At 37.7% G+C, this 17,110-nt stretch overlaps 1 protein-coding gene across 1 annotated transcript; it reads left to right on the top strand.

Moving 5' to 3' along the window:
• The first annotated feature begins 444 nt into the window (after positions 1-444).
• Positions 445-15,940, top strand: LOC131799487 (NLR family CARD domain-containing protein 4-like). Its single transcript, XM_066163694.1, has 7 exons — positions 445-636; positions 2,662-2,952; positions 5,608-6,332; positions 6,881-7,063; positions 7,692-7,781; positions 9,002-11,850; positions 14,369-15,940. The coding sequence occupies exons 3-7, from the start codon at positions 5,621-5,623 to the stop codon at positions 14,651-14,653; spliced, it is 4,119 nt and encodes a 1,372-aa protein (XP_066019791.1). The 5' UTR covers positions 445-636; positions 2,662-2,952; positions 5,608-5,620; the 3' UTR covers positions 14,654-15,940.
• The last annotated feature ends 1,170 nt before the right edge of the window (positions 15,941-17,110 follow it).

Below are 17,110 nucleotides of genomic sequence, written 5' to 3'. Positions count from 1 at the left end.
ATACATTTCTGTAGGCTTGCACGACCTCTACAATTCCTTCTTTTCTGCTTTTCACTCAAAACAAATTAATAAAACGATTTATTTCTGCTTACACATCTTTGACAACAACGACAGCAATCCATCGTTCCATGAAGAACAGCTTCCCGCCATTGCAGCACACAGCGGCTTTGGCTGGATGTTTTCTCACACATCGACAGGCAGTTTACAAGTGAAAACTTTCACGCAAAAACAACAACAACAACATCAACTGTTACGGTAACAAACATATAAAACAATTCAAATTTATTGTCGATAATGCTCTACTTCCGGCCCGGTGGATCCCTTCCGTAAATCACACTTCCTTTTTGGGGCCTACTGTTTTTATATCAACCAATCAAAAAAATTGAATTAATCGATCACTATTTGGCGACCATACCGCTGACAAGGAGCCAACTCAACATTGGCAGTACCCTCGCGAAAGTGGAGTCAACATATAATGCAAACAATCCTTGTGTTTCCTCCTTTCAGCCCGGCTCTGAACCAGCAAAACAGTTCGTTATGTAAATTTTATATAACCAAGATGAAGTTGTACAACATATGTAGCTCAGTTTCATTGAACACGAGCGTGTGCAATCGTCGAGTCAAGAGGAAATAGAGGTAAGGTTGTGGTCTCTTAATTTAAACTAGAATATATTCATTGGATGGTTTTAGTGGATTTCCAGGATTTCTAACACATGAACACTCGAGAAAATGTACTATTGCACAGTTTAGAGCTGGTTAAGTGATTTTTGTAGATTGGCATTGACGATCTTTGTTTATGAACATATAAGATCAGCAATCTTTTACATATATACTTCATCATGAAAGTGAAAGTTGCATATGTCATCATTTATTTATTGGGAGCTTTGCGTATGAATTCTTTATTTTTTTCTAGTGTCTCATTGTTGTTTGGTTGTTCGTTCGTTTTATTTCAATTATCTGAGACTGTTCCTCGAAAATCGACGAACTTCGAATTCATCGGTAGATGCTTGCATAGAGTTCATCAAGTTAAACGTAATGCGTATCGTTTAATCGACATCGGTGTACAAATTAAAGCTAAATTTATCATCTCTTTAAAGAATCTCGGCCAGAAGAAACAGTCTTTATAGAAATAAATTCATCTATAACTGCTTGCTCAGAGTTCATCGATTTAAACGTAATGTGTATCGTTTAATCGACATCGGTTGACCAATTAAAGCTAAATTTACCATTTCTTAGAAGAATCTCGGTCAGGAGAAACGTTTCTTAAGCGTGATTCAAACGTTGTACACTGTAAATCATAATTCTGGAGTATCACTGCTATGACACAGTAGATTATATCCTAAGTTCGGATCCTATAATGGTGAAATATTTGTACCTTTAGTTCTAATTAGCTCTCAATGGCTTCACTTCAAGCAGCTTTGCTTTGCCCAATTTTTGTTAATAGTTCTTGTTCATTCTACATCAGATGCAAGGGAGCATAATTTGTAACTTCTTCACTCGATCCTATCAGTGTCTTACTTAGCTCTGTTTGGTGTTTATTTTATTTTACCACTTTTATGATCTTGAATTTACTTGAGGACTTGAAAGTTTGCCAGAGCACAGTGAAGATCAGTGTTATTTCCAGTGCCTACAAGCTTCTCGTTACTAATCTGATCCACTTTGAAATGCTCTCTTTCTTTGCTTTTTATTTCATTGTTAACTCAGGGTCTGGAATTAACTTCTTTACTTGGGTGCCAAGTGTCAATAAAACAATTGGATTCAATTACCATTTGAAGCAATGATTTGATTGCTAAGTCTCAATGATTTAAAAAAAATGTTACATGTTCTATTCAATTGAAATACAAAATAGTTTCAAAGACCTCGACACTTTACTGAAAACAAGTGTTAGAATTTAATGTAATAAATTATGGATTCATTTCTGCATTCCTGAGTGCAAGTTTGCATGAAGAATGCTGAGAAAACCTTAAATAGATACCCTGCTAGCATTACTAACATTAATATTCTGGTTGCAGTCAATTTTCAGTAGCATTGGCATCCAGCTCAGAATGCAATTTTGCACCTTGTCTCTATGAACTATATTTAAGCATGTTTTCTTTTGGAATTTTGATTGTGATATTTTGTCTTTGTATGCATTTTTAAGAGAATCACCATGTTGTAAGAGAGTACCCTTTATATACATTAATGTTCAATAAATAAGTAAATCATGAACTTAATAAACAGCTGGTCATCTACTTGACCATTTTTATGATGTACAGAAACATTTTTTCATTAGTGCTATAAGGATTTTGTTCCTCTCAACATTTCTTGCTTAATTGTACACCCCATGTATTCAAGAGCAAAAAACAAAAGGTACATTATTTTATAACTTAATGTCTGAACAACTTACTTGTAATTTTTTAATGACTTATGCATATTCAATTGTAAATTGAATGGTTATTCCATTTTCTCAATAGATTTTGTGTTGCATACATCTGTTTGGAAATACATCATAGTTCTCATCAAAATGTGAAAAGAACAAAAAAGTGGTGCATGAGGTGCAGTAATGTGTGCCATGGATGTACTCACTAAATTTTGATATAAGAACCAATCAAAGTGTGTGTATAATTCAGCTTATCATATAGATAATAGCAATTGATCCATATGTATTTTACTTCCTTGCAGCTGAGTTCCAGAATATTCTGAATTGGGGTTAAGTTCCATTTGAACTGAACAGCCACAACTTACAGTGATTTTCTCAGAGAGCAGTTATTTTTCCAACAGCTGGTTGCATTTTTTGCTGTCCACCAGATTAATCACTACCCAGTAGATTGGTGTGAACACAATCCGCCACACAATCTACTGGATCAGTGGTTTATCTGGTGGATGGTATTATTGATTCAATCCAGCAACAGCAAGTACCTGAGAGTTTAATTCAACTTCTGCTACCATCTCACAGGAGAAGCAACTTGAAAAGTGAGTGTTTATCTTGTATGTCTAAATGACATACAAAGATATAAGTTTATGTAAAGAAAAATAAAAATAGATATAAAGATAGTAATAATAATAATAATAATAATAATAATAATAATAATAATAAGAGATAGACCTTCAGCTAGCAATACAGCTACCAGTCTGCAACACAGTATATCAACTGATAACCACAACTACTTAATTTGAGCTCCGCTACACTGTACATGTACTTGTGAATGGATACATTGTACACCAGTATGATGGTTAACATTCTCAACATTCTGTATGACAACATCATATTCTATTTTAGATGTAAACAAGTATTAGCATGACACAAAACTAAGCTTACGTGTGCTAGGATTTTGTTCTTTCACAAAGATTTCTAGGATGGCCATGGGGCAAACAATGCAAGTTGCTAGAAGAAAATATAATTTTATGGTGAAAGGTTGTTTCGACATCCAAAAAACAATTATGGAGTTAGATCAACATTTTTTAGCTGCTGTTTGATCAGAAATGGAGTAAGATAGTGTTGATACATAGGAAGTGTAAGTATTTTGAATGCTGGTCAATTTCATCAATCAATATCACAACTGATAATATTATGCCCAAGGAAACCATTTCAATCTCTTGCTGCCTTGATTGAGGTAGCTGTTGTGGCATTCTTTTGTATTACCAGGCCAAGAAAAAAGCTAGAGGTGGCCTTAATACACATAATTATATAGAGCTCAAAAGGCTTCATTCATATGTATCTGATTTGGAGTGGTCAACTTGATTGAAAGTCCTGGCAGATTTCTTTAAAACAGTTCCTGTATGTATGATATATTTATAGCTTTTCATCTGATTTTAAATCTTCAACTTGATTGGAAGTCTTGGCAGATTTCTTTAAAACAGTTTCTGGTCAAAATCTTCCCTTGTGATCTGATCTCCTGCATTACTGACAAGGGCTGTGCACATTGTTGCAAATAATTCTTTTTGAGACACTTGCATTGTTTTGTGAGGTTTCCACAGTCTTTTGTGTTTGCCTTATCAAATGTCAGGGCTTTTATTCACTTTCTGACTGCACATCTCTTTATTCCTGTTACCAATAAGTGGAAGATCAGTTCATTGTTTAATACACCATAGGCAACCACTACATGTAGATGCCAATTTTTGTTGTTTGTTTTTGGTATCAATGTTTCCATCTTCATGGTTGACACTGTTAATTAAGCAGTGCCCAAAAATTGGAAACTGTTGGGTGCTATGGGATCAGGAACTGGTAAATTCGTAGCCTTTTAGTAGGTTTCCTTTCTCACAACAGTATTCTGAGGATTATTTGTTAAAGTTTCATTTCAAATATATTAAAGTTCACATGGCAACCAGGCGGACAATCAGACATGGCTTGATGCTACTCCGGTTTAAAGATTTAATGAATGTAACCGAGAAGTTACAATAATCAATTATTCATCAAGCCAATGTTTTGACACTCTTATCCAGTGCCTTCATTAGGGGTGATCAAAAGGCTGCAACAAGAAGTCCTTTCATATGCTCACTAGTTCATTTAATCTTTAAACTAGAGTAGTATCAAACCATGTCTGCTTCTTTTCAAGTTCTCCCTCTCAAAAAGGTCCAATTCTTCATCCGATTTCCTTTTAGACTGAATGGAGCAGGTGTAATGACTAGTTGTTAAAAGACCATCATATGCATAGGCTGTGGGAATGGTTCTTCACACACTGTTCTATTTACTTTTTGCTTATCAAAAATAAATTAGCATTGATCAGTATAGCTAATTAAAGACCATCTTATGCTTGGGCTGTGGAAATGGTTGTCTCCTTTGTCACCTGAAATCAGTATCAGTTGCTAGTTAAGGACCATCACAGAGTATGACACATGTGTTGGAATTGTGCTACACACTATTCTGTTTCTTTTGTCACTCATGGTAAATAAATCAGTGTTGACATGACTAGACTTAATATACAGCGAACAAGCAAACATTCCAAAGTACTCTAAAGCTTTACATGTAACACTTTCCTAACAAATTAAATCATTTTAACTGGAATCAACCATCCAAACACAATAACAAATTGTCACCTATTGCTTTGATAAGAACATTTTCAAAAAGTGTGTAATGTATAACTAGCTGCTTTTTTGAAAAGGATGTTAAACTTAAAAAAATAAATTTTATGCAACTTCTGTGCATTGGGCTTGGAACAAGACCTTAGGTTAATTCTCTCTATCATATGGTTTGATCTAAGTGGAGTATAAGCTCAGTTGTACAAACTGGAGATGTGTCCAGTTTTCTCTGATGTTTGCCACCAGATGCAATTATTCATATCTGCCTGGGATTTTACATTTATTTGGTACAAGGTCATATAAAAACACAAATCAATATTTTTATTTTGGCTTTGACACCCATTGTGATTGATTTTGTATTTTTCAGTTATTATGACTGATGATTTTAAAATGATTGTCTTTGTAGATTTCTGCAGTGAAGCAGATTATCTTTAATGTGATCCTGTCCCAAAATAAATTAACATTAACTTTTACAGTTGCATCAATTAAATGGGCAGGACTGGAGGCTAGTTATATTGTGTCCAGGCTTAATCATGGGAAATTAAATCACAAGGTAATAAGTTGCTGAATTTTAGTTTTAATATGTTTCTATATTGCTTTTTTATTCAGAAGCTGATTGGCAATGTCAGAAACTGTGAAAACTGACAAGAGCAGTCCAAAGAACAATTATGGTGACCCACCAAAGATCAATATTAGTCTTCCAGAGAAAAGTGAACTAATCCAGAATTCTAAACGTTGGAAGGATGTTCAACTCCCAATTGACATTCTGTTGTTAACAGTGAAGGACTGTGAATTCTTAAGTTGCTACCATTATGTTGTTGATCCATTCAGAAGTTATTTGAAAGGGCTTGGTCATGTATACTTTGGAAGCATTGGTGATGATCAAGATGTTAAACTGAAAGTTGCTTTGATGAAATGCTCAGAGGGTTCTAAAGTTCCTGGTGGTGCTTTGACTGTTGTAAAGAATGCTGTCACTCAGCTGAGGCCAAAAGCTGTCTTTTCTGTAGGCCACTGTAGTGGTATGAATCAGGAATCAACAAAGCTGGGGGATGTGGTTGTTTCAGAAAAGCTCACAACCTATTCCCATCAGGAGGTTACAAAGGATGGAAGGAAATTTTGTGGGTTCACAACTCCTGTAAGCAGGGACATTGCTGAACTCATCAAATATGCAGGTTATGGTTGGAATCCACCCCTAGAAAATCCTAAAGAAAGGAAAGTTGAAGTCCAATGTGGTGAGGTTTTGAGTGGTTCTGAGCTTGTAAAAGCTGAGTGGCGACGAGATGAACTGGTGAAGTCATTTCCTAAAGCAATTGCAATTGAAACAGAAGGAGAGGGTAAGATCTCTTTTTCCTTTGAAGTCACTGTTACTGTAAAGTCTGCTCAAAGAGATATTTGGATATATTTGTATCCTGGGAGAGAAAATAGATACTTATATGATATCAGTTGTGGTGGGTAAGTTTTCCTGCCAGTGTCAAGGGATGCACTGGCTTGTGTGTGAACAAACTGGACTTCAGATTAAGAGGTCTGGGTTCAAGCCCTGGGCTGTCAAGTCATTGTGTTGTAGTCTGGACTGGGAGGCTTTATTCTCACAGTGTGTCTCCACACCCAGGAGTATAGATGGCTACTGATAAACTGACCAGTATTTCATATACATGTGGAGGGAGTAAGGGTACAGTCTAAGTGGCTGAATGGTACGGGACCTGGGAGAAGCTGCAGGGACTAGCTCTGCACCTATTATATGTAAGGTGACTTTCCAAAATAGATCTCTAGTTCCTTGAAAATCTTTGATAACAATTTGGTAACAATGGAAGAGGTTAAAATCAATAGATTTTGGAGCAAATTTGTTGTTTTATTAATAATAGCTTGTTATTGTATGTCTCAGGAGTTTTCAGTGCAGCGCATGAACTGAAAACGGAGTGGGTTGTCGTCAAGGGTATTTCAGGATATGCAGATGGAACTGAAGAGAGAGAAAACTGGCAAACATTTGCAAGTGTAACAGCAGCTTCTCTTGTTGCCAACATTCTAAACCAATGCAGTATTTTTGAAGATTGGCCACATTACAAAGGTAAACAGATCAACTTTAATTTTTTTTAGGCCTACAGTATATTTGCTTGCAGTCACAAGCTGGTCTTGTATGCCGTTTAGTTTTGTGTTCTATAAATGTGCTGGAACCGAATTACCAAAACTAAATTAAAAACATGATTAATGACCTATGATTATGCACTGACCAATCATAACAGCCCTTGGATCAGAAATGTTACATGCTTGTCGGGAATTTCACAGACTCTACTCTACTGCTTACTACTCGCTATCGTCTCATCTTGATGCTTTGCTGTGATGTCTTTATGTTTGTAGTCAAGCAAGGAGTTCCCACTGACGAAGATTTAGAGTGGCTTTACCCAAGCTGCTTATTGTATGGAAAATCTTTTTTAGAGCTTTTCGCTCGATCGCAAAGTAGAGATTTAAATGGTATGTCACCAAATCCGTTTACGTGGTGATGACAATTTTTCTTAGTGGCAAGAAGAAAAAAAGAACATGACTTCTTCTGTTCGCGTATGTGGATGTGCATTTTTCGTGCCTAATGATGCACAGCAGGGATGCATAATGCAATGGCACAAATTGGCCACAATAAATCTGTTGGCTCATATAAAATGTTCTGTTCTAATTATTTTTTTACATTCGTTATCATGCAGGTGGTTCTACTAAACATTTGCCTCCGCCAAAGGTGAAAGGCCGTGATGAAGAGTCGTCTCCGAGTGACGCCTCAATCCCAAAGGAAAGAGGTAAAATGAGGACATGTCTATGGGCGTGCCCGTTAACCCCCACCCCCTAACCCCATCTTCCTTCCCCCTGCCTTTGTGAGATAAATATGCGTGGATCCAGCAACATGGCATGAATAGATGCAATACGTACTACTCGCTATCCTCTCATCTTGATACTTCGCTGCAAGGAGTGACCAACGACGAAGATTTAGAGAGGCTTTCGCAGAAACTCGAAAAATGGAAGATAGTCGGGCGTCATCTCGAAATTGTGGAAGCAAGATTAACGGCGTTTAACAAAGAAAATAGGGAATGGTCTGAAAAAAATCTATGGGCGTGCCCGTTAATCCCCAACCCCCAACCCCATCTTCCTTCCATCTGCCTTTGTAAAATAAAAATGCGTGGATCCAACAAAATGGCATGAATAGATGCAATACGTAATACTCGCTATCCTCTCCTCTTGATACTTCGCTGCAAGGAGTTACTAGCGACGAAGATTTAGAGAGGCTTTCGCAGAAACTCGAAAAATGGAAGACCGTCGGGCGTCATCTCGAAATTGTGGAAGCAAGATTAACGGCGTTTAACAATGAAAATAGGGAATGGTCTGAAAAAATCTACAAAAGGTTATTACATTAGCAAGAGAGGGAGGGCTCAGCTGCAACATACTCATAAGACACCTGGAATCTCCCGCCTTACCCCTCCCCTCCTTTTAGCCCAACCCCCATTTTATAAACCACACACAACCCAATCGGTCCAACGAGGAGCTAATGTTCGAACTTAAGCATTAGAAACTCATAGTTACTACAATATTTGAGGTTTTCCCTAATGTTTGTCTTGATATTAATTTCACTTGTCACAGAACAAATCAATATATTTTTTTAAGATTTTTGTGTAGCGGAGCAAACAATAGCCTCGATTGCCAGCCGCTGTTCGTGAAATGAGCCCACGCTTCTCTCCTTCACGGGACGATCGAAGACTGTACTCGTGAATTAGGGGCAAATCGAACCCCCAAACCTCTCCCTCCTCCCCCCCCCCCAAAAAAAAAAAGAAAAAAAAACACCGTAGTGAGCAGATAGTAAAAATGTGTATATTTACCTTCGGAAGTAAAGAGTGACGTCGTCAAAGTTACAAATTACAGATGGAAAGAATTATTCTCCTTATTGTTCGAAAACCCTTCTCGAGTGATTTTCTTTTCGATGTGGGAGAAAGAGAATTTTACCAAGCTACTTGTTTTTTGTCTACAGACTCGTCTGTAACAGAATTTTGGGAATGGTGCCGGAATCAGTTGAGGGCGTTTTACAACACCATGTGTCAAGTGAAAATAACACCATGGGACCCAGACAACACAGTACACATTAATAGCATTTACATACAAGTAACGTTTTTACAAGACCACAGGAAACCTGACGGGACAACGAAAAAAAAGCTGGGAGACAGCAGTGAAGTATTTGAAGGTGACGAAGATCATCCCATCCGTAGACGAATTCTGGTGTATGGAAGACCTGGAATAGGAAAGTCTACTTTCACTCAAAAAGTAGCTGTGGATTGGGCAAATGGCAGAAAGAAGATCCTCGAAAAGTTCAATCTTTTACTGTTAATCAGGTTACGAGACGTTTGTGGTATTTCGGACCTCTGTACCATGTTAAAAACAGCGGAACTGTTGTCTGCTGATGACCCGATGGCAGTCAATAACTTGTGTGAATATGTCCGTCAGAACCAAGAGAAAGTGCTGCTCATTTTGGATGGATATGATGAGTACAGCGGTGGAAAATCATCCATAATTCACCAGATTTGGAGAGGCAGTCAACTGAGAGACTGTTGTGTAATGATCACAACGCGGCCAGTGAAAGAGGATGAGCTTAGAGTGCCAAGTCACGCTCAGTTTGAACTTAACGGGTTCGATAGCTGGGAACAGAAGAAACAGTTTGCAAGTAAGATTCTTCCTGATGAGGAGGACGTTAAAGGGCTACTTGAATACCTAAGAAAGCATCACCTCGAGGAGATGGCAGAGATTCCGCTATTGTTGTTGATGTTGTGTCTTCTCTGGAAAGAGAAAAAGCATCAATCACCAACATCTCGTGCGGAAATTTACGTAGGATTTATTCGGACTCTCTTGAATCATATGGTTACTAAAGACTCGGACAACGTGGCAACAGATAAAAGCATAGATGAATATCCAGAGGAACTTTCCAAAATAGGAAAACTTGCTTTTGATGCTCTTTTGGAGGACCGCCTTCATTTTAACTTCAGTAAATTTCCGCCTGGTGATCTGTACGAGAAGCTTATTCATGTCGGTTTTTTTCAAGTTTCCAAACTTTCCGCTTTGAACCGTGAGAAGATCGTGTATTTTCTTCACAAGTCCGTTCAGGAGTTTCTCGCCGCCTGGTTCATTGTTCAAGAAGTGAAGGTTAAGAAGAATGAAACTGTCACCTGCCTGTCAGGAATGGATACGTTTGAAAAATCAAAGAAGATGGATGAAGTTCTAAAATTCGTTTGTGAGTTGTCATCAGATGCTGCCAGCTTTGTTTTTGATCATCTACGTTATGTCGGAGAGAAAGAAGGTCTCACAATTTACAATTTCACTAGGACGCCTTCTGTCAATGATTTGTCTGATGAACAATGGGACTTTATTGAATTCTGTGTCGATTGTTTGTTTTGTTGTCCAGCCTCGGACAGACTAACTGTGTACTCCACATTTCTCTCATGTGTTAACCATGTCGTAATGCTTCATGACGAACACGTGTCTACTGCTGCTGAGAAAAACTTCTTCAAAGGCACCGCCAGTTTTCCAAACTATTTATTTTTTAAATATACAACTAAATATAATGATCGTGAGAGTATTCTATCCATATTGTCTGACTTGAACGCGGTCGTTTTAACGTGCTCTGGAGAAGTTAAAGATTTTAAAAAATACGCCGATTTACTCCATGCGAACCTTTTCCTCAAAAAAAGCGAAAAAAAAAACTTTATCTATCTACGTCGCATAACAGATGCTGTTTTTTGCTCTAAACTTCTTCCTGAACTGATATCAGCGCCGGTTTGTTCTTCTCAGCCACCTGTAGATAATCTGGGAGAGAATGAGGACAACAACGTTGCACTGTCTCTGACTGAGAACAGATCTGACCAGGCACAACAACATTGTTTGTCACTGGTGAGAGAGGTTCAGTTATATGTGAAAACAGTTGAGGATTTTGTTCTGTTGAAGAACTTGTTGCCTTTATTAACAGCTCTTCGAGATATTTATATATTTGTATGCGGGAGCGTGATAGATGCCTTGGAAGGTAATTCGATTGAGAACGCGATTCACAGAATTAATTTTACTGACAATCTCCACAAATTAAAACTTCGCAATTTCAATCTAACAGCAAAGTGTGCTGCTTTTATTGCTGAGTCACTGCACCACTCTCCAAACTTGCATGAGCTCTGCTTGTCAACCAACTCCTTACACAGCGGTGTGAGTCATTTGGCCAAGAATCTTCATCACACTCCACGGTTGACTATTTTAGAGTTAGGTTATGTTCAAATGGGAGAAAAGGAATGTGCTGCACTGGCTGCCTCATTACAGTACTTAAACAAGTTAAAACAACTGGATATGTTTCACAATGCACTGGGTCACGGGATCATTGAACTGGCCAAGAACCTGAACAGTGTACCCAATCTGACTTGGCTGAACCTGTCGCATACAAATATAGGTGAAGATGAAGCATCAGCACTGGCTCGTGCACTTAAGGATGTACCAGAGCTGAGCGGTCTTGATATGTCTCACAATGCACTGGGTCACGGGATCATTGAACTGGCCAAGAACCTGAACAGTGTACCCAATCTGACTAAGCTGAACCTGTTGGATACAAATATGGGTGAAGATGAAGCATCTGCACTGGCTCGTGCACTTAAGGATGTACCAGAGCTGAGAGATCTTTTTCTAGGGTGGAATCCACTTGGCAGAGGAGTCAGGGACCTGGTCCAGCATCTCAGCAGTGTTCCTAAGCTGAAGGGCCTGATTCTGAAGTGTGTTCAGATGACAAAGACAGAGACTGAAGAGTTGTGTACAGCAGTAAATGGGAGAGGCATCGCTTTGTTCACTGATTACCATGTAAGAGTCTTTTTGTTGTTTCACTCAGTTGTATCTAATCTTTAGTTAGACGTTCCTCAGAATAGCACTAGATATTGTTTCCAGCAAGTTGCTTTTGATAAAATTGATTAGAATAGTCTGAATGGGAAAGAATGTAGACATCAGGAGCAGTCACTATTTTCGAAATTTTCTATTTCTATTTTGTGACATCAGGAGCAATTGTTGGGGATGGCGGAGACCGTAAACAGCCCATGTTAAGTACTTTAATGGTTCATGTAATGCTTCTTTGACTATGGTTTCCAGAAAAATTTGTCTAAGATTAAATTAAGACATAAACAAATTTAGCTTTCAAAACTTTGATATTATTTACAGACAGTAGTTTCCAGTGTAGTGGATGCTTGATTACTGAAACCTAATTGAAAACTTTGGGAGTTTGATTCATTCGAGTTCATTCGATTGGCCTTTGAGTTTTAGCGAAATCTTGTTAGAGAAATCTTCTGTAGCTATGCCTTACATAAGAGAGAGAAAAAAAGATGAATTGTGAGAATTTTTCTCGGACCAAACTTCTTTGCGCAATGTTAATTTTTGAATTTTTAGGCTTGTGTTGTTATTATGGGATGCTTTTATTTGGGTTTGATTATATGACCTGAAATTACTGTGAACTCATACATGCTTTGGATTTGATGACGTTGTGCCTGACAATCTGTAGCAGCATCTATTCGCTTTCATTAACAGGAAGCGTTAACCCAACAAAATAGAAAGAACCAAGTAAAAAAGGTTTTTTCTTGTGTTAAATCCAAATGCGTGTTTTGAAAAGCGAAATCATGTTGATTCTATTGTCATAAATTTACGTTTTAAAGGTTTGTACTGATGATAGGAAATAATTCACCAAAAGTTGTAGGTTAAAATATTAACATCCAAAAAGAAACTGACACGGTGCTATAATTTACTTGCTTTTAAATGGTTTCATTATTCTTATTTATCAGTTGGATTCTTTTTGTCTGTAGCTGCACTGCCCATGTTGAGTAACTCCGTCAGATGCTCGTAGGGCCCTCGGTCGCCTTTGTCATAGAAGCCTATTTTTTTTTCTTTTAAGAAAAATTAAAGAAAAACATTGTAAATAGCGAATTTGTTAAAATGGCTATTTCAAACCTTACGCTCTAAAACCTTTTTGGTGTGTTAAACGAAAATATAGCATAGAATAAAGAGCAAAGTACTCCGGGATTGGTAATAAGGCAAAAAGAGATAATAGCGAGAAGGAATTGGAAAAGAAGACAGTCGGGCACAAAATTCAATGGATAAATATATATAATTTTTTTTTGGAGGGGGAGGGGGGGGAGCGGGGGCGGGGAAAGGAGGAAAAAAATCAAGAAAGTGTTTCACATGGGTCACCTCTGATAAGCACTTCGGCTCGATGTTCCCATTCTGTATCCAAAATAAGACCAATATTACCACGTCCTAAACAAAATAAAGCGCTTCCACTAGTCGTGAGAAGAAGCCTTTTGGAGGCGAAGTTTCCATTAACATCTCATTCAGCTGAAAGATCTGAGAAAGACGTTATGTTATGGAACCTGTGAAGTTAGCGCTTGAAGAATGAAGCATTACTGTGCGTCAGGCGTAAGCGCCCTGCTAGAAAACAAACGAAAAATCAAAAGAAATCATTTTAAAAGCTTAAACTTCATAGGTGCGACCCGTGACACGCGGCTACTAGTCAAACTCGGCACTGCGCTATAATTTACTCGCTCTTAAATGGTTTCCTTATTCTTATTTATCAGTTGGATTCTTTTTTAAGTGTCTCGTATATGATTCAAATGGTTTTGTCAGAAAAGTACGGTTACATTGAGAGGAAAGTTCTTTACTTTTGGGAAAGTCAAGGAAAACATTACATCGAGGACTCCGGGTCATCAAAAAGAAATATTTAGGGTTGTCTGTCTTTCAATCGTGTAACAATTATGTTGGTTGAGAGGTGAACTGGAGTAAAACCCGTTGCGTGTAGTCGTGCAAGGTTGGAAAATTGTTAAATCGTTGATTTACTCTCGGGCAGTCAATAACTTAGCTAATACTTTTTTTGTGGAAAATAAATAATTTCGAAGATACTAGACAGTTTTCCTCCCCCCAAAAAAGTTAGTATTTATTGTAATTTATGTGTTTGTTTGTAAACCTTCACCTCATCTTAATCGTCAGGGAGCATTGTTTTTTGTTATTTGTAACTGAGATCGTTTTCTTCGTTATAAAATGATCTTAGTCACTTGTAGCTATTTGAATTCAAAAGTGAATGTCCTCTTTCACTGCTCGCTATATGGACTAATATCTTTGATTGCGAGAAATATTTATCTTGTGTGTTAAAATGTAAGTTGAGTGTTACATAGAAATTAGTGAAACAGGTGTATTTTGCCATAGCGAAGGAAACGTAATATTCCGATATACGTGGGGAGAATCAAGATCCTTTAGATATTTATCTGGTGTAAAAATGCCAGTTGAGAGTTTCACTTAATTGGTGCTGTGGTTGATGTTGTGTCCTTTTTTCGTCCTGTGATAGGAAGTTGAAAGTAAAGGTGGAGAGTGGATCAATCGACTTCTTACAGAAGCTGAGCTGAAAAAAGAAGGAATAAGGTTCAGAAAAGAGCCAGATGATGACGACAACGACGACGACGGCGATGATGATGACGATGATGATGATGACGAAAGTGAGGATGACGACGATGACGATGATGATAATGACGAAGCTGAAGATAGTGAGCATCTCGATGATGATGATGATGAGGATGATGGCGATGATGAAGTTAGTGACGATCTCGATGATGATGATGATGAAAATGAGTAAGCGCTCAGAAAAAACGTTTCTGTGACAACTGATTTAGCGAGAAGTGAGAAGATTGATATTTCATAATATAATCCATCAAATATTTTTGTTTGCGCGCGCGGGATTGGTCTAAATGCATCACGTGACCGAATATACATCAGCTAAAACTGGAGAATATCCGTGAATATACCCTAAGTAATATTCCTCAATTTTCAAACCTTAACGTCCACAACAAAAGAAGTCTTCCTTTTAAATTTAATTCAAGATTATTATCTGTTGCTTTAAGCTCTCACTTTTCCTCGAGCTTCACACTCGGAAACTGTTCGCATCTCGGAACAGATCAAGTCCGAACAGCAACAAAAACAAAAACCATCGTGCATGTATTTGCGCCAAATGAAGACTATTGTTTATTTAGAATTTTGGAAATTGCTGGACGTATTTCCCGTCTCTTATGGGGCTATGTCTTTATTTCAGCATAACGTATAGGAGTAGCGTCCAGTTCGAATTGAAAACTTAAATAATTTGCCGACGGTATTTCCCTTCTAATCACAGATCACACAAATTTTCGTGATTTCACGTTGAAACGTCTTATATTGTAACCGGAAATGCAAGTTATTTTCAGCAATAAAGTACCGAGTTGTTACTCAGTTTTTTTGCCAATCAGAACGCTAAACGAATTTTTTAGAATATCAGAGTGAAATAGTTTAGCATAGATTCCAAAAGTGACTTTTTGACGCGAAGAAAGAAAGGCCCCTCTATTCGTCTGTGCCAGGCTCTCCTTTTATGGAGACGGCCAAAAAAGGGGTGAGCTGAGACATTGGAGGTCTCGGGAAGAGTGAGAGGAGCTTCCTGTCCTTCCCAAACCCCAATTTTCACTCTTCCAATAATTCGATCTTTTCCAGCAACTGAGACCCTGGCAGAAGACAAGCTCAATTTTTTCAAGTTAATTAATTCAAATTACTCAACTCAGTTAATTCAAACTTATTAATTCAATTAATTTTATTGATTCTAATTAGCTGACAAGCTCATTTTTTCCTTACAAAAAAAGCCGACTTTGAGAAAAGGAACAGATGAATGATTCCTTGAGCTTGGATCAGTTCACAGGCAGCGTTGTGCTTTCAGTTAGGCTTATTTTGTGATGCTTTGCATTGATGATGCTTGAAACTGGAGATTTATGGAAAATCTTTCGTGATCAGGAAATTTTAAGTCGATAATTGGTGTTACAAGCTTAAATGCTTGTTTGTCTCACTTGTCATTGTAAATAGCAATTTAGTACGTTAATTTTTACCCAACGTTGTCATCTTTTTTACCCTCACTTTTATTGATTTATTAAAAGGATTTTTATAAAATATCTTAATCTTTTTGTAATTAAAGTACAGATGGCATAAGTGCTTGAAAAAGACCCTGTATACGACCTCTATCCTTGTTGTCTGGACCCCAAGGCACAGTCATTTAAATAGTTCTTTCACAGCTGAACGCACCACGCACAGAATGATATTTTTGCGCAGACTTTGTATTAAAAAGACTAGTATTTAGTCTTTAGTTCGATATAGGCAGCCCCTGGATGAGAGGAAAAACTGGTAAATTTTCATGGTTTTGATTTGCCTTTTTTTTCTTTTTTGGTAATTTATCGCAGAATCTGTCGGCCTGACTTGTGTAACAATAACGGCTTTCGTGTCCCACCCACCGACCGTTTTTAATATTGTTTTTGATTTTTTGTTTGCATGTTTGTTTGCTTTTTTTTTCCTATAACCACTTGTTTATTTCCACAAGCCGCCCGTCGTTCCTTGAGTTATTCTACGCTGTTTCACTCGTTCAGCAGGCATTAAAAGCTAGGCATCTAAGCATCCTTTTCGTCGTTTGCCCCTTCCTTCCCCACTTCTCTTCCGCTAGAGCACACTAAAAAAAACTTGATATCTCAACCTTTATCAAATTTGTCGTACACAGAGCCTACGATGGTTTGTTAGGTTTCGGGCTTAACTCCTCGTAAAGGGGATTTTCTTTGCGCTAGCTTTAAATAATAAGAAGACACGATTGGTTTCTTTTTTCAAATTATTATATTTTAGATCACATTCAAGTTGTTTTGCAGCCTAATTGGTATCACGGACAACACACAATTTTCACTTTCTGTATAAAATCAACTTCATATCCATTGGCAGGAAACGTGTTACATAACTTTAAGGTGGTTAACTCGTTGCAAATTATAATTAACTGGAAGCTGATACAATGCAACTACTTAACAATTTAACTAGTGTTCATTTTAAGGGATAACTTTAGAGGCTTTACATAACGCTACACTTTGATAAGGTGCTAGCGACCCCGCCTAAGACTGGTACCATTTGCAGCGCTCTATCAAAGAATCCCGGCTTTTGAACTTGCCGTTGTCGGCTCTGATTGAGTAGCAGCTGTTGTCTCAAGCTCTCCACTGTCTTCTCCATGCCTTCATTTGATTTTTACATTTGTGCAAGTCGTTGGCTG

Source organism: Pocillopora verrucosa, chromosome 3 (genome assembly GCF_036669915.1).
Source record: "Pocillopora verrucosa isolate sample1 chromosome 3, ASM3666991v2, whole genome shotgun sequence".
Taxonomy (NCBI): Eukaryota; Metazoa; Cnidaria; class Anthozoa; order Scleractinia; family Pocilloporidae; genus Pocillopora; species Pocillopora verrucosa.
Note: the sequence above shows the minus strand (reverse complement) of the source record. Positions and strands in the feature narration are given on the sequence as shown.

Coding starts and splice junctions, on each gene's coding strand:
- LOC131799487 (XM_066163694.1), top strand. CDS start 5,621: ATGTCAGAAACTGTGAAAACTGACAAGAGCAGTCCAAAGAACAATTAT. Junction 7,064..7,691: donor AGATTGGCCACATTACAAAG/GTAAACAGATCA, acceptor GTTATCATGCAG/GTGGTTCTACTAAACATTTG. Junction 7,782..9,001: donor CTCAATCCCAAAGGAAAGAG/GTAAAATGAGGA, acceptor TTTTGTCTACAG/ACTCGTCTGTAACAGAATTT.